Genomic DNA, 25,931 nt, shown 5'->3' on the forward strand with positions numbered 1-25,931 from the left:
AATGAAGTACAAGAATTTCTCGATTGGACAACCCACACATAACCACACAAACAGTTTCACTGGGATGTAGTTGTGTGCCATAAAGAGAAACTGGACTAAAGCTGAAAAACACTCAGTTTTATTGGATAAAACCAGGAGAAAGTCTTCAGAGTATTCAGAAGCTGCATTTCACATTACATTAGAATTAATTCTAAAAAATTTCAGAGAATTAGTACACATAAATGCATTATATCAGTTGAACAATTCTCATAACATTGCCCTTGACACTGAATAATTTTTTAGTAAAGCGAAATGGATAATGACCAAAAATTATTTTGCATATTAAGATATTAATAACTGTTAATATACCTTCACAGACTTTTTAGACTCAATTCCTAAGGCTTAGTGTTAACTCTTAACTCTCCAAAAGCAGTTAAATTGAAATCAAAGAACTATGATAAAGAACACTGAATTTAAGGGACTCTGTTTCCACACACCCGTCCTGGGTGTGTCCCCTTCCCCCTCTGGCCTTACGCCCTGTGTTGCCGGGTAGGCTCCGGTTCCCCGTGACCCCGTAAGGGACAAGCGGTTCTGAAAATGTGTGTGTGTGTGTGTGTGTGTGTTTCCACACAATTAATTTATTAGCTGTTCTTTTACATATTAGTAAAACGCAAAATGTCAACTTTATAAAAAAGACTGACTTACCCAGTAAGTCAGTTCAAGACCTCTGTTGGGGGTGTACTTTTGTTTAATCCAAATTTCATGCTGCACTCAAAAGGAAGCACGGCTGAATCCCACCTCATGCTGTAGCATCCTAACTGATGCTATGATGACAAAACTGTACCATCCAATGCTCAGAAACAGCTAATTTGTCTCATGTTTGACATATTCTACAAAACAGAGAACCTGTCCACCTGTTGCTTACATATAAGGATGAAATAACTAACATTTTAAATGTCACAAACTGAAACAGATGAATTCTTTTTCTTATTCACTTTTTGACTTAACATTTTTAGTTGAATGTTAATAACACGGTCCTGAAATTCATTAATATATGTAGATTATAGAAAACATTCAGCGATGTCAATGAATCATAACATTTAAATAAACATCGAGGAGAAAGAATGTATATTACATTTATAAATCAGAAGAGTGATAATTTTTGTACATTTCCTTTCTTTAGGCTGATGTAAAATTTCCTCTTGGTCCCTTAAATCCACCTCTTATATCTTTTTCACAGAACACCACTGCTTGCACACACTTCTGAAAGCTGCTACTGAGTGGCTGAGCAAGACTGGTATATCTGAAGGCATTGGAGATCACACAGTCATGCTGCAGCTCATGTTGTTAGTCATTACATAAATATTTCTGAAATACTTTAGATCATCTGACAATACAGAGATTATTGTTTCCAATAAATATGAATATAAAATAGACTGCACTTGTTTATCATGAACTGTAATGATTAAGCCAGTTACTGAAAGTTAATCTTTTTATAATGTGTTCTGCTTGAAGCAACAGGTTGCATACAAAGAAAACATATTCCTATTATTCTTTTTCACAATAATAAATTAAACACAAATAACCCAAATTAAACAAATCAGAGAGTACAGTTGACTGGAGACTTGAATATGTCCTGGTGGCAGGAAAACACACACACACACATTTTCAGAACCACTTGTCCCATATGGGGTCACGGGGAACCGGAGCCTACACGGTAACACAGGGCATAGGGCCGGAGGGGGAGGGGACACACCCAGGATGGGATGCCACTCCATCGCAAGGCACCCCAAGCAGGACTCGAACCCCAGACCCACCGGAGAGCAGGACTGTGGTCCAACCCACTGCGCCGGCAGGAAAAGTCAATAATATTGTTTCTCAGTAAATCACATAACAGCTAATGTTTGTCAGTCACATTTTAATCTGCTTTATGATTAAGAGGAATACAGATAACTGTGTACATGTTTGATATGCAAAATAATTATAATGGAATGGTTTAATAATGGAAAAGCCTACAAGCAGTTACTCGTGTAATGTATACCGATTTTTCTTGTGGTATGTGAAAAATTGGCTGTACCCAAAAATCACATCTCCATCCAAATCTTTTTTCTGTTGATGTCATACACTTTTTGTATTATTCTTTGAGATGTACGTCGCTTTGGAGAAAACTGTCTGCTAAATGAATAAATGTAAATGTAAATATACTGAATGTCTCTTGTATGTTTACATGTGCTTACTGTACAGTAGTCTAGAAAAGAAAAAAATCTGCCCTAATTCACACACACATTGTCTGAAGTCAGTTGTCCTAAGCAGTGTCATTGTGAACTGGAGCCTAACCCAGCAATACAGGGCGCAAGGTAGGGGACACACCCAGGACGGGATGCCAGCCCGCTGCAAGGCACCCCAAGCAGGACTTGAACCCCAGACCCGCCAGAGAGCAGAACCCAGCCAAACCCGCTGCACCACTGCACCCCCCTCTGTGAAGTCCAGGAATGCATAATTTTTTTCTCTACTTAAAATTATGGGAAAGGGCTTATTGGTTTACAGACTCGATATACGGGCTGGGACAAATTAAGTTCTTATAACAGTGGATACCTGTAAACTGTTTTCAGTCTCATTGTACAGCATTTAAAATAGAAGGTAGTAATGTGGCATATTGAGTAAAGCAAACGGGGATTTAAAAGAGAGTTCTGTATCCTGTTCTTATTTATTTTGTACAATCTAAGTCATCTTTTTCTTCTTTTGGCATAATTTACTGATCTTGTTCAAGATGACAGATGATGAAATGTTTTGCAATATCCTTCTCAAAGACACCAACCCATGAAAGTCTCTAAACTACATAATGGTGCAACTTCCACACATTGATAAAAACTTAAAAGCACTGTTGATGTTGATGTACTAGTTGAACACAAGGTTTAAAGAATCTAGGTCATTGTTGGAAAAAGTATGTTAACCCTCATAATAAGCCATAAGTGGAACTGCCTTTATTAGCAACAACCTCAACAAAGCAATTTCTGTAGCTGTGGATCAGATCTGAACTGCAATTAGGAGGTGTTTTAACCCTTGCCTCTATAGAAACTTGCTTCAGCTCTTGTATATTTTGGGATGCCTTCTTCAAATGACCTGCTTTACTTCATGCCAGGGCATATCAGTTGGACTGAGGGCAGGACTTAGACTTAGACAACTTCTTTAGAGTTTTAGGTCACATACAGAAGCCCTGAAATTCTCCTGAAAAATTCTCTGTACAGGAAATATTCTTCTGTTCTTCTTCTCTGTATAGCGACAGCAAAGCAACCCCACAACATTATACTCCCTCCATCAAGCGTCACAGTTAGGATGACTTTACATTTATTCATTTGGCTGATGCTTTTCTACAAAGCCATTTACAATTTTAAGCTACTTGAAATTATTTATCAATTTATACAGCTGGGTAATTTTTACTAGAGCAATTTAGAACAAGTAACTTGCTCAAGGGTACTACAACTGGAAGTGGGATTCTAACATGCAACATTTGGGTCCAAAGGTAGCAGCTCTAATCACACTGCATACAGCTGTCCAATGCTCTAGGTGCTGGTTTGCAGTGTTTTGTTTTCTACAAAGAAAACGGTATAATCATTTACCAAAAAGTTCAACTTTTGTCTAATCTGTTCAAAGAACACTCTTTCAGCAGTGCTGTGGAACATCAAGGTGGTCTTCAGTCAACTTCAACTGGACAGCAATATTTTTTGGGAAATCCATGGAAGTGTCCCATGAACACCACTCTTATTCAGTGTTTTTCTTATGGTAGAGTCATGATGAGTAGTACGGCCTACGGCAGGAGACAGGATTTGCTTGGATGACCACGTCTCAGTGACCCGCCCCTGCCCTAATAGAATAATTAAGACAAGTTGCGGCCATTTAAAGGTCCATCACAAGGGCCATAAAAGCGGCTGGCCGATTACAGATGGTCCCCGACTGACGAATGCAGTTAAATTCCAATAAACCCATCGTAAGCCGAAAATATCGTAAGTCAGAAATGCATTTATTACACCTAACCTACCGAACATCATAGCCTAGCATATGTGCGATTGCCATTACGGGCTTGTCGCCTTCATGGCTGGGCAATTATCTTGAGTTTCTCCTCAAGAGTAATTACCCTCCTCTTCTTCTTCTCACCAGTAGCAGGAGACACACAGGGGTGTTTCATAGATGTGGTGGATGCACAAAACACAACAAAGATACAGGGGGGTATCCAAAAAAAACACTGGCAACAAAGAACACTATAGAGTATCGGGTGTATATACTACTGACCGCATACTGGGAGATGTAGATTGCTGCCAATGCCCAATTGCCCAGCATCATGAGAAAGTATCATACGATATATCACTTGCCCGGGAAAAAATCTAAATTCAAAATTTTAAGTACAGTTCCAGCAGAATCCGTATTGCTATCGCACCGTTGTAAAGTTGAAAAATCTTAACTCAGACCATTGTAACTTGGGGACCGTCTGTAATTGTATAAGCATGCACAAAGTCATTTTTTTTCCCTAATTTCAACTTTTTTAAAATGTCTTGGATATACATTTAATAAATAAAATGCTCTGTAAGACTCCTAAACGTTTGTATTAACTCTGTGCTACATTAAAAGTAATTTTAAACGAAAACACGTTGAATCAAACAACCAATTTCAATAACCACTTGTCCTGAGTGGGGTCGTGGTGAGCCGGAGCCTATCCCGGAAACATTGGGCGCAAGGTTGAAGGGGCGGGGGTCACACCCTGGACAGGACGCCAGTACATCGCAGGACCACGTTGAATCAACAAACTCTTATTCAGCCCAGATTTTTGAACCGGTTAACAATATGAAGATATGCTACATTCCATTAGAAATTTCTTGACCACAAACACTGACCAACACCAGAAACAAGCTAAAAACACAGTGAGAGTGAGCTGAATTATGGTGGTCCTACACTCCTATTCCATCTGACAATGTATTACTGCCACTTAACACTTCAGCATGGAAATGTGGGTTTCTTTCACTCAGTAAGTGAAGAAAAGACAATTAGAAATTAAAAAACTCGCAAGTGTTTGTATCTTCAAAAATTTGCAACCAAAACATTCACATACAGTCAGCACACACAGTGTAAGCCATGTACTACTGTACAGCAAACAACACAACGTTAATTATTTATAAAATATTGTTGCTTTGTAAACTATACTATGTACACACAAGTATTTAACAGTCAAAACTGATGACGAAAAAAGCTAAAAATTAATATGCTCATTTGAAAATTAAGGACGGAGTGCATTTTCCTTTTCCATTTAAGTAGAGACATGATATTTTCAAAATACTTTACCATTGGGGTTCCACTGGTCTTCTCCACCAATGAGTAACAGGAAATTCTCCACCTCAACCACACAGTGATGAGCGCTGTTATAAGGCATTACTAGAAAAATGACAGAAGGCAAAATTACTAAATCTACAATTATTTAAACCCATTCAGTAACAGCAGAATAAATGCCTGAAGAATACCTTTAAATTGTAAGAATCACAGAGGCAGAAAATATGACAAAAAAGCGAATGGTGCTCAGATAAAGGAAAAAACAGAATAAAACCATCAGAAGTACTGCAAAGCACAAAAGACTGTAATAATTAAGCACCAGATCAGTTTGGTTCATTTCAGATTTTAAGGAATCTACATTATGTGTCCACAATGCTAGTTTGTTAAAATAACTTTTTTCCTCTCATTTGAATTGTTTTCCATTTTGTTCTTTAGACAGTACATGGTACAGTTTCTTAATGTGAGGCATCTGACAATATCTAGACAAGGTTGCTTTCTAAACTCTGCGTTCAACGTGCTTTCGTATTATTGTTTCAAAGAAAGGAGCTACTTTTGGACTGAATTATAACCTCCATAAATTTGACCTAATTTCTGTCCAGTTTAGAAGATGATTATACCACTCCATTTATGGATAAGAATTATACTGGGTTCACATCTGAAATCAGATTTAATTTAATTCCAACAAATACTCCAGTTATGCTGATGTTAGACGGTTATGAGCTAGAATCCATAATGATCTCTCTTCTTTTAGAAAACACCTATATGGGATTAGAATTTTCCTAAAATCCTGAATTACAAGTCTTTAATGTCCAAATATGGTTTTTAAAAGAACCTTAACACTTAAAACTGTGGCAGTCCACACTCCGGAGGAGTCAGATTAGGATAGTATAACACACATATGTACAATTATTCCAATTTCTGCCCTTTGAATAAACAATTTCTTTGTTTGGAAGCCTCATGTGAGGGTTGTTTTGGAATTTATAATTAGTAAATTATAAATGAGTAATTTATAATTAGTAATTAAAGTATAAATAATTTCTGGAAAATTACTGTTCTGAAAAAGAGGTTTGTGAAAATATATCAATTTATTTTTACCAAAAGATTTCTACTCTTTGTTAGACAATATTATGACTTATTAATGAAGGGGGTGAAAGGTTACAGTATGATCTAGATCTCTTTTTGTCACTCTGTGGTTTTATTATTTGATTTTTAGCTTACTATAATGACAAGAAGAAGACAGGTGGTCTTTACATTTACACACACACATTTTCCGAACCGCTTGTCCCATACGGGGTAGCAGGGAACTGGAACCTAACCTGGCAACTCAGGGCGTAAGGCTGGAAGGGGAGGGGACATACCCAGGACGGGACTCCAGTCCATCGCAGGGCACCCAAAGCAGGACTCGAACCCCAGACCCACTGGAGAGCAGGACCCGGTCCAACCCACTGCGCCCCCATCTTTACATTTACATTTATTTATTATACCTTTCAAGCCTTAAGCAGACAGCTGCATGTACTGTTTGCTACTGAGTGCACAATTTGACACCTCACTTCTCTTGTAAGACTTTTTAAATACATTTTAATACGGTTTCTCTGTGTATTACTGCATCAGAGTAGCATTACAAGGAGATACATACAAGAACGATGTGGCGCCACCTACTGAAATGACAAACACATGGCAAGAATAATAAAAATTTCACAAGGCTATGGAGAAATGCATTTCAATAAGACTGAGACAGTGGAGGCATGTAATGCAAATGCATAAAAAGCTCAAACGAAGGCAGATACTGCCTCTGAAAATCTGACATATTTACTAATTGATTCTGTAGTGTTTTTAATTTAACTTTCTTCATTAGACATGGTGGCATAATAAGTAACTTACTCCCACACACACACACACACACACACACACACACACACACTGTCTGAAATGGCTTGTACCAAGTGGGGTTGGTACCCAGGACAGGATGCCATTCTATTGCAAGGCACTCCAAGCAGGATTCAAACCGCAGACCTGCCAGAAAGTACGACCCCCTACATAATGAGTAACTGAAACATGAATGTCTGAATACATAGAGAAAATATAAACAACTTGCCGCACCTGTTTACAAGGGTGAAAAAAAAAAGTCTTCGTTAGAACGTGTCACATTAACATCATGTTTAGAGCTCAAAATTGTGGGTTTCTGTTCAAAATAGGATGCAACAGTCAGCATGAATGTGTCACTCTTTCAGTCGTTGTCTTTAGTTGGTTGTGGAATGCAGCAAAGGGCTGCGCTGCTTATTGAAATATAATTCAAATATTGCAGTATGTACAGTGCACGAGATGCACGAGCACAGCACAGAGGGAGTCGACAAGGTGCTCAGTGAATAAAGTACCACTATAAAGAGAGGCTAATCGGTATGAAATAAGATTCAAGGCTGTCTAATTTTACAACAACTGTGATCCATCAACCAGTAGGGAGCTGACAGTGAAAATGAATGATGGATACAGAGACAGGCCAGCAGAGTTGTACCATCCCCTGACTGATGTTCACACATACCGGGCCTCACACCCACAGCAAGCACCAGTGTCCTCCCCTCACCAGTTATCTCCATTCCACTTAACTGTGTCCCCAGGTTCATCTTCTAGAGGTTAGCATGCTCTGTGCTGTACAAGTTGTGGAAGCAGCCCATATACCGACAATCACATGACATACTTTTTTTTTTTTTTTTTGATTTATGAATAGAAAACAAAAGCAGATTCTTTTCCTGTCAGAGGAATGAAGTGCGGAAAAATGTGAACACATGGCTGTGTCTACACGAACAACATCAATTACTGTTACTGTATTATAGCATGTTATATTTTTGCATTTAAACCATGCTAATTATCAAAAACTGTATATACCTGAATTACTCAAACAAGCTTTCAGCGTAAGGACTGTTACATTCTAATATAGTTACAACTAAGAATTGTGGGGAAAGTGGTTTAGGATGCAGCTCAGGAGAAGGCTGTTAAAATGTTTTTCCAAAACCTCCAAAGGACTCATCATTTGATCATATCACTTTATGAGGTTGGAACTAGTTTGGTAGAGTGCCATCATATGTAACTATCAACTCCTGACTTTCAGCGCTAACAGTTTCATGAAGTGCAGTCAAAAAAGACCAAGGAGGAAGAAGAACAAAAAGATCAATTATAAATAGACATTTATTTCACACAAGGACGTAGATGAAGCCTAGTGAAGTTAAGATAAGTGTTGTATCTCCTGCGGTAGATTTAGTACACCAGGAGAACTACAAGTCCAATGTTAAGTCACTCCATTTATCTTGACTACATTTTAGTGTAGCGCCACCTTGTGTCCAACCAGAGAGCAAAGAGTAGAGCCCTCCTCAGTTCTCCCCATCTCCGAGCACATGGCAAGGGTTTCCGTCGGAAAGGTGTTTCACTCAGCAGTGACTGAAAGTGCAGTACTACTGCACTGCTGTATAACAATAACATTTTTCCACAAGCTCTGTTGCTCAGCCCCTAACAATAAAGTCACCACAGTTGTGGAATTTTCTGTTGCACTTCAAAATGACTAGAAGACTTAAACACTGACAAGATCTGATTGCAATTTAATACCAGTCAGAACTAAGAAATATCATTGACTTTTCCCCCTCCAACGATCACATCAACAGCAAATATTACAGCGAAATAACTATCATCAAAAGCTATGTTAGTCTCATAACTCCCTCCCCATACACACACATACACACATATACACACATACATGCATAAATGATAAATAAATTGGTTCTCCTACTTTGCCAAAGATTTAAAATGTCCACTCCAAGTATGATGCAACATTGTTTTCCATCCCAATAATCTTTATAAGAACCACAGGCTAATTATAATTATCCCCAGATAGAAGGGTGTCATTTTTGCTGAAGTTACTTGACATGGTTTCCAGAAGTGTGTTTAACAGGCTTTCCTTTAATAGTTCTCCAGCAGGAATACTCATCTCATCATCTGATGTTACATCTACAGCAAATCATTAAATGAAAATGAATCTTGCCAAGAGATTTCAGCAAAAACAAGGGAGGCCATGCATGAATCTGCACACGGGTGTGAAGTCACGCTCTGATTCAAAGCCTGTATTAAAAGTGATGGAGATACATAATTGCCTGAAGAACATAAGGAGCTATATGTCACTTGTGGAAGTGCTGATGCTCGGCTTTGGCAGCTACTGTCGGGCTCCCGTGCACAGGGGTCAGGGGTCGTGCTACTCACTCGTGAGGATCTTCCACGTTTTCTTCTCATCGTCGTAGTACTGCACCAGATTGCTGGGCAGGCGGTCTGGCCCTGGGGGCAGGCCTCCAACCAAGAGGAGCATTCTTTTGTTGGAGCGAATCCTGTGGTGGGGCAGAAACACCAGGAGAACAAGAAGAAGAATCAGGGCCTGTCTGTAGAGCTGAAATGGTACAAAAAAAGTGAGCAGATCCACAGGAGACCTTCTGGCCACCCATGAGAAACGCAGTCATTTATATAAAGGGATGCCGTAGTGAATGTGACCACACGAGAAAAAGTCACCGTTGGCCCTGAATCGCAGAGGGATGTGTGTCCAGGGTGTCTCCAGCTGTGTTGTATCCAGTCCCTTCTTTGCAGAGTGATGAGAACAATGCATCCTGGACAGACTAGTGGAATGTGCTCTGCAGGAAGGTATAGCAGAGAACCGACTACCACGATCTATAGTATATCTGCATGCTTTCATGCTGTACTGCAGTACAATTTTACACTGGATTAAGGAAATGGGTCTGCAGCTTCAGCTTCTCTGTGTTTTTACCTTAACTGGAATTTTGCATAATTTTTTTATCCCACTTTAGTCTCAAGATGTGCGTTAGATAGAGCTACCGTTATAAATCAGAAGCTTCAGGTGCACTTACATACGATATTTTTGCTTGCTTGTAAACTTCTGGTTCTGAAATAAAATGACCTTGTTCTGTTCTGACCTGCTGTGTCCACTTCATTGAGCAACACGGTCATCTTTAATTTATGGTTTATACACAGATGTGCAGTAATTTCAATTTTCACCTCTACATATGTGACCACTTAAAATTTTTTTATGTATCCATACATTATCAATAACTTGCTTCTTCATTGCAGGGTCACGGTAGTCTGGACCCCATTCCTAAACAGAGGGTGTGACCTTGTATAAAATGAATGGGATCACAGGGCAAACACACACACATGTGTGCAAACAAAGGGCAATTTAGAGTCACCAGTTGACCTAAAACACATCTTTGGATTGTGAGAGGAAACCCACACAAACACAGGGAGAACATGCAAACTGCAAACACGCTCAACTGGATTTGGACCGATGTCCAAACCAGCAGCTCGGGCATCTGGAGGCATCGGTGCAGCATTCCTCCTATTTTTTTCATACATTTAGTCACATTGCTTGAGACTTTCATGTCTACAGCTATGTCTCCTTCTCTCAATGTGATGCATAAATTATACTTTTGCTGAGATGTACGTCACTTTGGACAAAAGCGTCTGCTGAATGAATAAATGTAAATGTAAATTTAGTAGTCCTTACTAAGTGTTACATATCTGCTGTCACTACTGCACTGCTAAGGTTCCATCGCTGAACAAACCCTTCACTAATGAGCATGGAGCAATTGTAACACGTCACTGATTCGAAAAACACCTTGAGGCAATCCTCCAGCTCTGTGACCTTTATTAACTTTACCCATTTAGTACACAAAGCCTTGCCAGTGTGCAATTCACATCGTGATATTAAGTAACTCATCTTATTTACATTTACATTTATTCACTTAGCAGACGCTTTTCTCCAAAGCAACTTACAATGGATACTATGCAGTGGTACTAGCATACACACCTCATTTACCAAGGTAATTTACACTGCTAGATACACTACTTACAATGGGTCACTCATCCATACGTCAGTGAAACACACTCTCTCTGTGTCATTCACACACTATAGGGGGAACCTGAACAGCATGTCTTTGGACTGTGGGAGGAAACCGGAGCACCCGGAGGAAACCCACGCAGACACAGGAAGAACATGCAAACTCCACAGAGACTGAGCTTATGGAACTCAGAGTGGAAATAATCCATTATGTTTTTCTATCAGTCATTTTCGAGGATCAATAAGCACAGATCTTTGTGATTATGTGTGTGCTGCTCCATGTGCCACCACTAGCTGTCGCCGGAGCTACGCTGTTAGAACTGGCGAGGACACAAGTCCTTCAGCACTTTCTCTACGCTGAAACCAGTTTTCCAAGCTTTCAGTCTTCCAGGTTTTCCAGTTTTCCATTGACAAAACCGTCGAAATATCTCTTATTACTGGTTCACACTTCTGGCTAAAGTGTGGTGAAATGATCTCCCTCTGTCACTCAGAACTGCTGATTTCCTCTTAACGTTCGAAAAGGGTCTCTTGTCCATCTCTGTGCAATATATACTGTAAACAATCACCACATGTGATGTCTACCGTTTCATAGGGTGGAATGTGACATGGACTGTACTCTAGAATCATGTGTCTGTATGCAAATCACTTCTTCTGGTGATATAATACCCTCGTAATTTTTCTCTGAGATGTACCCTGTTTTGGAGAAAAGAATCTGCTAAATGAATAAATGTTAATAAATGTACTGAAAGGTACTTCTCCAAGTTGTTTCATAAATAAACCCAAAAAAAGTACCTGGGGCCTTTTTTTGCTCATAGCATTGTCATTAGAGCTTTAAATTAATGAAAACCAGTCTAACAAAAGAAGATCAGTATGACTTTATCTTGTTAGTTCTTCTTATTATTTTCCTTACCAACACTTCTATTTAAAGTGGCATCCATATTTCATCTGATGATTACAGTCGTCATGCTGTTAGGATATAGCAACATTTGTGCTTCCAACTTTCAGAAATCTTCCAGTCAGTTATTTAACTGTTAAAACATGTGCTATCAATTATTCTTTATTTAGCCTGCGGAAGTACACCACATAATTTAGCTTACTAAAAACAAACATACTGTACTAAAAACATACTGTAAATAACCAGCCAGCCATTGCCAACAACCGCTTGTCCCAAGAGGGGCGCACCAAGCCGGAGCTTACCCGGCAAAACAGGGCACAAGGCCGAAGGGGGAGGGAACACACCATGGATGTGACACTGTATATAACAATATATTTTAAAATTACAAATCAGAATGTGTTCCTTATCCATCAACTTTTGATGATTGTGTTTCAACAGAATTGTATGATATGCTGTAATGAATGGCATATTTTCTGTTGTATATATTTCTCTTGAAGTGCCTTGAATATAACTTTTAATAATAAAAGGTATTCAAAACCAGTATATTTAAACACAAATATTAGTATAAACCACAGGTATACAGCAATCCCCCATTATTCAGACTTCTGATTAGTTTTTCTACTTATCCCATCGACAATAATTAATACCACATGTTATTAGTAAGTTTGGGTTTCCACTGAGACATTCAGAGTGTGTTTGCGGCATTCGACCAATGGTTGTGAGACGCACTGCATTGTGGGAACCACATACTCACGCTCTCAGTTGGTCTAGTGCTAAATGGTCTTCCTTGCACATACTCACATGTTTGTGTTTGCATCTTCTCTTTTTCACCAGTGTTGAAATACAAGGTTGAGTGTATAATGTTGTTCTTGCTATTTGTTCTATTTTATTGTGTTACTCTACTATTTCCTCATGATATTAATCACCATCGCCAGCTTGGGACACTTTGGAACAAATTGAGTATTTGATTTGTTTTTAAAAACAAATTAATACCAGATAAACATAAGATTAAATAGACGTGGGACACATCACAACTGACTGTACATACTGAATATGACACATAAGCATCAGGGGTGGGGGTGGGGGGGGGGGGGGGGGGGCTGCACAGTAAGACCAGAGATCTCCAGCCAATCAGGGCTCAGAGACACCTCCCCTCAGGGACAATGGAACATATTCTAGTCCTGCAGGCAGTCCACGCATTCCTCCTCTTCACCACAGTACTGAGGGCATCGTCTCAACAGTAAATCACAGCCTTTACCACAAATAAAGTGCACGTTCTCACGATGAAACAATTTACCATTTGGTTTCACTGCCGGGGCCCTTTCCTATACTGGGTGCGCGTGTGGAAAAAGCCAAGGGCACAAAAACTCACCTTTAATTAATGACCGAGGGGCAACGGGAGAAAAAGACATGGCGCTGCAGACGGGTTGGCAGCCCGTGCTCTTAGTTCCAGAGCGAGCCTCTCCACAATGGGCACCGATACTGACACAATGACAGGGGAGTGGCCTCAGCCAAAGGCGCTGGGGCTCCTCTCCTCTCTGCCACCACCTGCCCACCGCGGTGCGAGGAAGCACAAAAAGCACAGCGCAAGAACTCAGCACCCCACTGCGCTTGCAGCAAAGCCCATGCTCCACTGCCACCGCATTAATATGCATGGCTTCACTAATGATCCCCAGCCGACTAGAATGATGCGGTACGGAGACAGCAGCGAGCAGCCGCTGACTTGGCGGGCCAGCCTGGATCTGGCCTCTCCGTTGTTTTCCCCCGAATGTCCCTTGCGATGTGTATTTATTTATTGTAGCGCTGTGTTACTCATTGATAACATCAAATCATGCTCAAGAACACCCTTATTCAAGCCACACAATTTTCCTGAATCGCTCACACAAAAAAGATTCTAAAAGTCACACAGACTAGATTAGTGCTGTATCACTAATGTTCATGTATTCATGTTAAAATTAAGACTAAACAAAGGTAAAGGGCAAAATTGTATGGCGATAGGCCTCCCTTTGTCACTGACATATCAGCAGAAAATATTCTCCACATCTGGAGGAATGTCAGTGGATGCCACCCGTAACAGTTTTACTTACAGTAGCACTGGCTAAACTCAGGGAAATATGGTAAACCTATTTTTAATGTTGTTTTTGCTAGAGCAGAATGAGAACATGTCACACCCCTGTCCACGAGGAGAGGTCTGAGTGCAGTTCTCTGAGGGTCCACCAGAGGAAGCAGCAGCACACATGTTAAAACTGCACAAAAGCAGAAACTTTAATTGGCCATTTTGTGGTAACCTGAGAGAAGTTAGGTTATTAAAATAAATATGCATAGTAGCCATTGAAGGCACGTGGCAAAAAGATACACAAAGTAAAAAACAAAAAGAAAAAAGTCTTAAAAATGAGTAAAAGGTAGAAACAACATTTAAAGATGCAAAAAAGAAAATCAGAAAATACAGTACAAAGATGTGGTAAAAACAGAGTTCAGTTGATAATTGCCACACATTTAGTCACCTGGGCAGGAAAGGAGAGACTGACAGAGTGCAGCCAAACAGCAGCTGGGCAGAGGTAGGAAGAGATATGACACAACTGCAGAACGAAAGGCTTTTTTATCGCTGCATTATTTTAATTTTTTTTTCAGATTTTCATTTCAATTTTTTTCAAATATGAGTTTTTGTTGTTATATGTTTTTGCACATATCTTTTGCAAATTTTTTTTTCTTTCCGTAAGCTTATTTTTAACATTTTATCTTCAATGTTTTGTTTTGTGGGGGGTGCAGTGGCGCAGTGGGTTGGCCTGGGTCCTGCTCTCCAGTGGGTCTAGGGTTTGAGTCCCGCTTGGGGTGCCTTGCGATGGATTGGCGTCCCGTCCTGGGTGTGTCCCCTCCCCCTCCAGCCTTACACCCTGTGTTGCCGGGTTCGGCTCCGGTTCCCCGCAACCCCGTCTGGGCCAAGCGGTTCAGAAAGTGTGTGTGTGTATTTTGCATTGCGTTCTGGTCATAATATTCATGTGCGAACATGTTTTTTTCTTTGTGTTTAGCACTACATGGTCACTGTAAATACAAATTGTATACCTATACCAAATCAGTATATTTATGTATTAAGTCATATTGAAATGCATGTGGGGGGGTGCAGTGGCGCAGTGGACTTGGCCTGTGCCTGCTCTCTGGTGGGTCTGGGGTTTGAGTCCTACTTGGGGTGCCTTGTGATGGACTGGCGTCCCATCCTGGGTGTTTCCCCTCCAGCCTCACGCCCTGTTTTGTTGGGTTAGGCTCCAGCTCGCCACGACACCACTTGGGACAAGAGGCTTCAGTCAATGTAGTGGTGTGTGTGTAAAATGTATGTGCTACTTTCTGATTATGGGGGGAGGGAGTCATGCACTGTACAGCCCTTCCTCAGGTAGCATGGTTAATTCCTTCTGTGAAATGTCCCTGAAGGCAAACACCCATTATGACCCTTACTTCTTAACAAAAAATGGTTTCTTAGACCAAAAATGTCACCTCAGCTGAAGTGTTAAAATTAATATAATGAAATTAAAATAAGAAATATTTTAAGTGTTTAATAACACCAACACATTTAATAATATCTGTAGAAAATATTATGTAAAAAAATATTTCCAGCTTGTCATGTTGTAGCTTATTATTTTTTCATTGATTTATTCATTATCAGCAACCACTTGTCTAATGCAGAGTCACAAAGGCCTGGAGACATTCTCATCATTTGGCTCACAGATGTTTATGGTGTGAAGAAGTAAAGTTCAAAAGATCACTGTCTGTGTCTTTCACTGTGCAAAGCATGTGGATCCCGTGCTAGTAGAAGGGCTTTGAAATGTTACTAACAAATGTTGGATTGTTGTGAAATGTTGGATGTCATTGTTCCTGCTGTAGCTCAAGTTTTTGCTCAAGCAAAAATTGCCCGACTGTATTAATAGTGTGTATACATCAATCAGCCACAACATTAAAACCACTGACAGGTGAAGTGAATAACATTGATTATCTCGTTACAATGACACCTGCCAAGGGGTAGGATATATTAGGCAGGCAGTGAACAGTCAGTTCTTGAATCTGATGTGTTGGCAGCAGGAAAAATGGGCAAGCGCAAGGATCTGAGCAACTTTGAGAAGGGCAAAAGTGTGATGGCTAGATGACTGGGTTAGAGCATCTCCAAAACGGCAGGTCAAGTGGGATTTTCCCAGTATGCAGTAGTTAGCACCTACCAAAAGCAGTCCAAGGAAGGACAACTGGTGAACCGACGACAGGGTCATGGGAACCCAAGGCTCATGATGGGTGTAGGGAGCAAAGGCTAGTCCGTCTGGTCCAATCCCACAGAATAGCTACTGTACCTCTAATTGCTGAAAACCTTAATGCTGACCATGATAACCAGGATAATGTGCCAAAGTATTCAAGTCATTCAAAGTATTCAAAATCAAATAAATACCCAACGCCTGAATATGACAGAAAACTGAAAATTTTGATGAATTTATTTCAATGAGAGATTCTGAAATTCAAAAACACAGTTCTTAGTCCAGCTTCTAAACTCATACCACCAAGGTGAAATTGGTTTTTCAACTTTAGCTGAGTCACAGAAGAAAAAGTTGACTGGCACAGCCAGGTAGACACAAACACTGAAAACAATTTTTTTCCAACCGCAGCCTCCAGGGAAGGGTACCGCTTGTCTTCCAAGAGGTTCTGCCACATTTTAGCCAAAGCCTTAACTTCTGGCTCTGTAATAATAGCATCAAACTCTTGCTTATTCACACTAATCAAAGTCACAAATTCTCTGGATGATTTTTCAGCACTGAAACTAAATGTATCTTTCAAGGACTGGAATGCCAGGTTGAAGCTGTTGGTATTAGTGAGCCAGTTATGGTCAAATACCCACATCAAATTCCACAGCTAACCCACATATAGCTGCAGCTATGCCAGTCCAAAATCTGTATCTCTGTTATTTTCCAGATGGCCCCAGATTGATTTTTGATATGAGTCTTCCGTTTTTCTGTAATTTCATGTTCAGCTCATGAAAGTGACCCATTGCATCAGTCAGAAACTGCACATGACATTCACTCTCAATGCCTGAAAATTTTTGAGCATGCCATTTTTCCACTGGAAATATGTGAATTTGTAGGTTGGGCATAGTGAACCATTCTGGAACCTTTCTACGGCTCAGTCATCAAACATTCACACAGTGAATGATCAACAGTGCCACTGCAGTGCAATTTCACTCTTTCAATTACTGCTTTTATCAAGTGCTCCAGCTTGTCTTTCTCATCCATTTGAGCACAAAGATTTGATGGTGAAGTACTGTATGCACTGGAAGGACAGCAGGGTATTGGAAACAATGTGGCAAAATCTGTTCACAAGGCCCCATTTCGGACTTCCATCTTTGACTGAAACCAATTTGGTCAAATCCAGACTAAATTATTTTGCTTAGAGCCAAGAAAATGTTGAGCAAATCAGGTTATTAGACACATATCCAGAATCCAAGTCACAGTCCACAGTCATGTTCTCTCACGTTCTCTCACCATCTAGGGGCTGTGAAACAGCAGTGCTATCTGCTGAGTCACTCCATCCAGCATTATTATTGATCATAGGTTTCTCTTTGTGACAAAGTTTTTTTAACAAAATGGATTAATAATCAAATAAACAATTGTACAATTACATGCATTCAAAATTTTTCAGCAGTACATAATAATGATTTGGTTAATCGAAACTGAATGAATTGGAAACACATTTTTTAGAGACTATCCTGCTATGGCCATTGGCCAATGGGTTTCCCACCACTGGATTGCTCTGTTTACTTTGTTTTTGTTGTGTTCACTGTCTGCTCTGAACTGATAACTCAGGATGGGAGTTTTGTCAGGAATCAGCTATGTGGGTAAGCGCAAGTGCCTGGTTCCAATATTTGATGTACATATACCAAGACCGCACAAAGGAAATGTTATGGATGTAAAATGACTATGTAAAGGGCAAAAATGCCAATGTACTGAAAAATGAAATGTTACATGAAAAACGGTACATATTTTCATAAGCTATTATTGCTGTTACTCTTTGATGAGGGTTGAGTGTCTACAGCAAGGCAAAACAGAACAGAAAAAAGGAACTTTGAGATTGAAACCGAAGGCCACTTTGAGATATTTACATATTGTACTTCCAAGACGAGCTTACATATTTACATTATAATTATTCACACTAACAGCCATTAAAACATTTATAATTAATGTTTTGTAATCTGTTTTACAATATTTCATTTTGGTAACACTGTACTTGGGCAATAGCTCTATATCCTCTATATTCTCAAACATTGTAGCATGTAAAGGAAATTTCTTTTTTCTTAAACAGTATTTTAATACATGATAAACAGTGCCTTCACTGTTTCAGATATAATTACTTTGGGGAGAAAGATTTTGCAGGCATCATAAGCACCATGAAACTGTTTTATAAGATATTATATATATCAAATAAAACAGTTTATATAATCTTTTGTCTAATATATGCGTATTTTTATATTTGCTTGAGACTTTCATGTCTGCAGCTATGTCTCCATCTCTTAATGTAATGCATAAATTGTACTTTTGCTGAGATATATGTCGCTTTGGACAAAAGCATCTGCTAAATGAATAAATGTAAATGGAAATGTAATATATATATAAAATATTATAATTAATTAGCTATTAAAGTTCACAATGTGATCAGTTGCGTGACAAGTGATAATCTAAAAAAAATTTAAAGACATTGCGTAAAGAAATGTAGATATGTATTTATTAATATATATACATACAGTACACACACTTATATGTACATGAATATAAATAATATTTATTATATACATATACGTACTTTACATCTGTATATACAGTATAAATGTGTGTATATAAATATGTATTCATATTTATATATACATATTTTACTTAATTTATACATATTTTGCAACTATTTGTATTATCTGTGCACTTTGTTGAGAGTCTTTGTTCTATGTGTTTGTGTAGTGCCTATGTGTCTACATGGATTGGCTGCTGTATGCAACTGAATTTCCACCTGGTGACCAATAATGTAGATAGATAATTAGAGAAGAGAAGAGAAGAGAAGAGAAGAAAAGAGAAGAGAAGAAATATTTCAGAAAAAAAATAGCGATAATATAAAATTCACATCAGAAACACTTTTAAGTGAACCATAATTATACTGTATTATATCAGCATATTTTCAGGGGTTTTCATAGCCATGGCTTGTGGAGCACTCACACAGCAAACATATCACAACTGCAGAATAACAATAATCCATCGAAAAAAGACTCATTTTGCCTGATAGGTAGACTTGTGATGTTCCTGAACCCAAAGGCATATTCTTTTTCCCCACGACAATGGGACTGTGTGATAATAACCAGAGACAACAGCCTCATTCTGCCCATGAGACCACAGAACCTAATCAACATGTTAGCCTGTGCTCAATGCTTAGTGTTTTTTTTTTCATCTACTTTACATTGCAAGTCCCTTGTCTAATACAAGTAATTAGAGTAGCATTTTAATATGAATCATTGATGAACCATTGAAATGATATGCTTAGTTTTTGATCTTTTCAATGGAAAACAACAAAATGGATCTGAGGTACAACAGTGGAAAGTTTTATGAAGCAAATATTCTGCATTTATGTGCAGAGATACTGTAAGTGGTAAATTCTTTATGCCATGTCTCAAATCAGAACAGAATACAAAGCAGAGAAAAAATACCTCATCAGCATTTTATCTAATTTGTGGTTCCCTTGTGCTATACTTTGGAAAGGAAAAAATCAATCTGATCATTTAATAGGCCAATACTTTAACCTGAAGTATAGTGACTCATGGTAATATTTAAGCAACAGTCTATAAGCATCTTTTTGTTTCTCTGCTGTTTCAAAATAATGGAACTAATTTAAGGAAAACCATGTCCAGTGAAAAAGTTTTTTTTGCTAAACAGAAGTCAAATTAGATCCCGATATGAGTTCCTAATTTGCACTGTACACTTCCTCTTATACAGAAAGAAATCTATCGCACATCTGGCAACAGACATACTGTATGTAAGAAAATTATCTTTACAGTCATACCTTGAGTTATGCCAATTTGAGTTATGAGAATTTGAATTTCCGAGGAGTTTAATTTGGTACCCCTATCTGGGTTTGCGACACATTTCTTTGCATTTAGGAGGACTGAATTTGGATCTTACATACCTCCTGACAGCTGAGTGACACAAGACATTTGAATTTATTTAATAAATGCTGCTGCCAGAATTGTCAGAAGAACTTGGAAGTACAACCATATACTGTAACACACACACACACACACACACACACACACACACACACACACACATTTTCAGAACCGCTTGTCCCATAGGGGGTCACGGGGAACTGGAGCCTACCCAGCAACACAGGGCGTGAGGCCAGAAGGGGAGGGGACACACCCAGAACGGGACACCAGTCCGTTGCAAGGCACCCCAAGCGGGACTCGAACCCCAGACCCAGCGGAGAGCAGGACCCGGTCCAACCCACTGCGCCACCATGCCCCCCTTATACTGTAATATTGGTTCATAAATCACTTCTTTGGTGTCTGGTTAAGTTTAGAGAAGATTTCAAAATCTTAAGGCAGTAAATGGCATTGCTCCAGTTTATGTAAGAGAGATTATTGCTTATATTCCCGAAAATTGTCTTTGTTCATCCGACATGGGCTACTTTAAAGTACCTGTGATCAATAGGATCTCAGTAGGAGGTCAAGCCTTTAGCTATAGAACACTGAAACTTTGGAATAGTCTGTCAGATGTTGTCAGGAATGTCCAGTCTGTCTTACCCTTTAAATCCTGGCTAAAGACTCATTTGTTTGCTCTGTTGTATCCACGCTACATGTAATTCCTGTTTGCTGTATCTTCATGTGCTGTCTCTTAGTATACATTTAAATTTATTAATTAGCTGACTCTTTTCTCCAAAGCAACTTACAATGTTACAATTACTTACCTGTTTATACAGCTGGGTAAATTTACTGGAGCAATTCAGGGTAAATACTTTGCTGAAGGGTACTACAGCCAGAGGGAGAGATCAAACCTGTGACCTCTGGATCCCAATGCAGTAACTCTAACCACTAAACTACCAGCTGTCCCATGTAGTATAAGTATCTCTAGTCTTGTTATCATGTCTGTTTCACCTCTGACAATACCTGAGGAGATTGGTCATGATACCAGCACTCCATGTTGACTGGAGTTGATGACTGAATGCTATGGTGGACAAAATTGATATATGTAAACCTGGCCATCAACTCATCAATTTATTAGCATTTAATGACTGTAATAGGGGGGTGAAGGCACAGTGGGTTGGACTGGGTCCTGCTCTCTGGTGGGTCTGGGGTTCGAGTCCCGCTTGGGGTCCCTTGTGACGGACTGGCATCCCGTCCTGGGTGTGTACCCTCCCCCTCCAGCCTTACGCCCTGTGTTGCTAGGTTAGGCTCTGGCTCCCCGCGACCCCGTATGGGACAAGCGGTTCAGACAATGTGTGTGTGACTGTAATAATGTTTTAAATAGCTGTTTAATTTTTCTTCAGTCTTTTTCTGGGGGGTTCAGTGGCGCAGTGGGTTTGGCCAGTGCCTGCTCTGTGATGGGTCTGGGGCTTGAGTCCTGCTTGGGGTGCCCTGCGGCGGACTGACGTCCTGTTCAGGGTACGCCCCCCACCCCGGCGACAAGCCCGGCGCTCCTGGCTTAAGCTCCGGCTCTCCACAACCCCGCTCAGGACAAGCAGTTGTCCTGATAACCTTTCTACATTTTTTTTTTAAATAATAAGGTACACAAACAAACATTCACATACAATGCCGGAGTAGCGGCTATGTAAGACAATGACCAAATTTAAGGGGCAGTGGTTGTAAGAACTACAATATCAGTGACAAGGTGAACAGAACTAAAGGTCATGGCATCATATGGTAAAAAAGGAAAACTTGCATGAAGAAAGAGGGCTGGAGATCTCAGTTGGTGTCTTGAGTGTTAGACTTGTATCTAGCAGAATAACTACATGTATATGTGAAAAAAGAGTTGTGAAAACATGGGAAAGTGCATCCTCCTGCCTCCTAATGGTCTTTCTTTTTTCCAGCTGGTTAGCAAGAGTTATCAGTATAACTGAAGGCACAGCTCTTATTTGACATCAGTTATGAGTGTACAATACTTCATCTGTAACCGCTTATGAACCAGAGAAAAATATAGGATAATATTACCTATTAAGTCTTTTGTCAGTGAATGTCTTTGATCTAGTCACTAAAACAGCAACTGAGTTGCGAAGATTTTCCAAGTATTTCCTATATTTAAAATTGTGACAGTCTGAAACACTTCTTTCAGTACTGTATAATTGTCATTCCAAATTAAGCAAAACAAGATTTGAATATTCTGTGTTATTCAGTCTGCCGTGAAGCAGCTGAACACTTAATATCTTGGATCAATGTATCACTGTGCTCAGTTAAAGGGTCATGGATAGGTCAGAAGCAGTAAAATCATACAATTATCTGTGTAATCTTTTCTACTATGTTGCAGTTATTACGATGCACAATCTGTTCAAGAATTACAATACTTTTTGTGGCTCTTGAAACACAAAACAAACATCATTTGGTCTCTCTTGTTTTTCCTCTACTGATTGATCTAATTTACAGAAACTAGTGTCTTACTCTGTTGTTTCAAGATCTTGCCTTGGTCAATCCTCTTACATTTTATAATAAAGTATAACAAATAAACTACAGGCTATCTAAAAGCTGACCATTTCAAATTTTTTACGTTTTGGGTGTTCAGAGAACCTAAAAACTTTATAAATTGCATAATAAAATTTAATAAAGGCCCAAAGAAAACATCTGTTTTGCATTCTGAGAGAAAATAAAGCATTGCTGTATACTCAGAATATGCTCTAATTTCAGTATACAGTGTACCCCAACTTACAAGGGTAATATGTTTCTGAAAATGTCTCTTCTGGTCCATTTTCGTAAGTGGAAGATGTAACTGCCATTAGTTTCCAAGTTTTCAGTTTTAGCTGTTCTTGAGCCCCCAAATTGACTCCCATTTCTTTTAAAATATCATGAAATCCCTCTAAAATGGCCAAAATTAGTTCAGTGGTTAACATTAGTTATCATAATACAACTAACAAGAGAGTTTACCTTTCAGTAAATACTCTCTAATTTGGTATGGATGTCTACCTGTACTCATTCAGCTCTTTCACAGCTATTACATACTTCACACTTATCAAAATGCTCACAAATATACGTACATATAATACTCAGTATTAATGTATTACATTATGTATCAATTCAATTTATTTATTTATAAAGACAAAATAAATCAATGAAAATAAAACAAACAAAGAATTTGCACACACAGAACAAGCCAACATGGAGTTTCACAGCATTTTGGTTGCGCTATTTGCAAAAGTTTCCTCCCACAGTCCAGAGATGTGTGTTCCAGTGAACGGGTGACTCTAATTTGCCGGTTGTGTGTATGTAAATGTACAGGTAAATGTTACTTAAGAACCAATGTATAATCTACATTCAGTCCTCATAAATACGAATGAATGCCACGTAAACCAAAGCAGGAATACTAAGCAAAACTTTTCTCACACACACACACACACACACACACACACACACACACACACACACACACACACACACACACACACACGCTTTCTGAACCGCTTGTCCCATACGGGGTCGCGGGGAACTGGAGCCTACCCGGCAACGCAGGGCGTAAGGCTGGAGGGGGAGGGGACACACCCAGGACGGGACGTCAGTCCGTCGCAAGGCACCCCAAGCGGGACTCAAACCCCAGACCCACTGGAGAGCAGGACCCGGTCCAACCCACTGCGCCACCGCAACCCCCCCCAAAACTTTTCATAAACTCAAAATTCTTGTAACTGAAAAGGACATGTCTCAGAGTATGACTGAATATTCAATTTCAAATGAGAAATTATGCAGTATTTTGCAAGTGACTGAGAAAATCAACTGTAAACATATCTGTTTTTTCCAACACAGCTATCCTCTTTTATTCAATCCTAATTTATTCCCAAAAATCCAACCCTAACTCAAGTTTCTGGATATTAAAGAAGCTATTTAGATTTTTGCAGACTGACACAAATTTTCTGTAAATGACTGAAGACACATGTAGCCACTAATTACTATAGTTTCCTAGTGTTACAAAAGACACAGTAGAGGATGCACACATTTTCTATAGTTTTTATTTTTAGTTTCATTTTCTCTGCTTACCTATTTTCTAAAAGTATTGTATATACCAGAGTGGGTGCAAAATGCACTTATGGAATGAGTCAATAAAATACATGTATTTACACATTAATATCAGCAAAATGCATACAAACACTAAAGGAGTGCATCCTGCTGTTGTTGTTCATGAGTGTCAGTGATTAATGACAAGATGACAAACTTTGCACGTGCTTATGGCATAAGTCTGTCAACAACTGATATTAAATAGGTGTTTTTGGAGACAATGTAATCATAAATTGGATTTAATTTTAATATTGTTTAAACAAAAAAACAAAATAATTTGCTGAAAAGTATTTTCCTTTTTCATAGCAGTATCACGGATATTTACAGAACTTCACCGAAATATTAGGGGAGGGCTGGCTATATAAGCAAGCTTTTATTAATTGCAACCTAGAGCTACAAGTAACTTTGGAATTACAAACAAAATGACTCATGAACAGAATTCTGGTCCCAATTAAACTAAGGAGCCAGTGCCCCAAGTTTCATGAAGCACTGCTCTCAGTGTAAGATTTTGGGTGTGTTATTGTTATTGTAAGTGTACCTTTGCAGTGCAAGTTTCTGAATAATTTTCGCAGCTACACGGAAAAAGCATCAAGTATTTTTAATAGCTTATTTGCCAGCTGTTAAAGAATGAATGTGCCTAGTAGTTATAATTTAATTTGAGAGCGGAAAAGGGAAAAAGAACAAATCAGGGATATAGTTTATCAATGACCGAAGTGAGTACTTTGGTAGCAAGTGTGTTCGACTGCGCTTTGCATGGTAGCGTACAGAAATCCACTTTCTGCAAAAAAACCCACAAAAGTAACACTAGTAGCATGTCAGTCATAGCAGTCCAGTGCAATCTGTAGACAAAAAACAAGCTGAAACTCCACACAGGATGAGAATGTGGGGTGTGTGGAGCATAATAACTGCTTCATCAACAACATGTCATAATTATCTAACCCTTCTAATCATTATTGTATTTGATAACTTGTCACTTACTGATTCTTAGTTATTTTACTGATATATTATTAATAAGTCAGAGTTACTATATCTGGCCATTTTTTAGGATATGGGATGGCAGTAGTAACAGCGGCAACAACAAATGTGTTAATGTTATAGAAAATACATAGAGCAAAATACTGAAAAATATATTTATCTGCAACCTTTCACTAAATTTTACAGTTTATCTCAGAAAAACTTGAAGTCAGTGCTGTATATTTTGAGGGGTTCTTTTTTTATCACCAATTCACTTAAAATGCATGTCCAACAACTTAGCAATAAGACATTGAAAATGTAACTTAAAATAAATGCTATGAATAACAAGTATAAAAAAAATTCTAGGGTTAGGGTTGGATGAATGCTGTTGCTGTTTAAGAGTTAATTTTTTTCCAAAGAAAACATCATCTTTAGGCTTTTCATTTTAATTACCAATAAGTACTGAGTGAATGAAAAATGTTACAATCATGATTGAAAGCCTTACTCTAGGACTGACAATAAAATGCATTTTGAAATTTTGAAATGTATTTTTTTATTGTAAGAAGTAACAGTCATGATTACCATTCCATGTTAAATTCAGTACTCTGCAGTACTGAATTTAAAAACTTGTATAAGAAAAATGGTCTAAC

The 25,931-nt window shown here is 38.9% G+C and overlaps 1 protein-coding gene across 1 annotated transcript in view; it reads right to left on the minus strand.

Annotated features, from left to right (window-relative positions):
• The window catches only part of klhl14 (kelch-like family member 14), a 47,719-nt gene that overhangs the window by 16,349 nt on the left and 5,439 nt on the right, over positions 1–25,931 (minus strand). The window contains exons 2-3 of the mRNA XM_018750895.1: positions 9,544–9,665; positions 5,314–5,403 (exon numbers count right to left, since the gene is read on the minus strand). Of these exons, the coding sequence (XP_018606411.1) occupies positions 5,314–5,403; positions 9,544–9,665 (212 nt within the window). The remainder of the gene's footprint in view (positions 1–5,313; positions 5,404–9,543; positions 9,666–25,931) is intronic.

Source organism: Scleropages formosus, chromosome 16 (assembly GCF_900964775.1).
Source record: "Scleropages formosus chromosome 16, fSclFor1.1, whole genome shotgun sequence".
In the NCBI taxonomy this organism is placed as follows: domain Eukaryota; kingdom Metazoa; phylum Chordata; class Actinopteri; order Osteoglossiformes; family Osteoglossidae; genus Scleropages; species Scleropages formosus.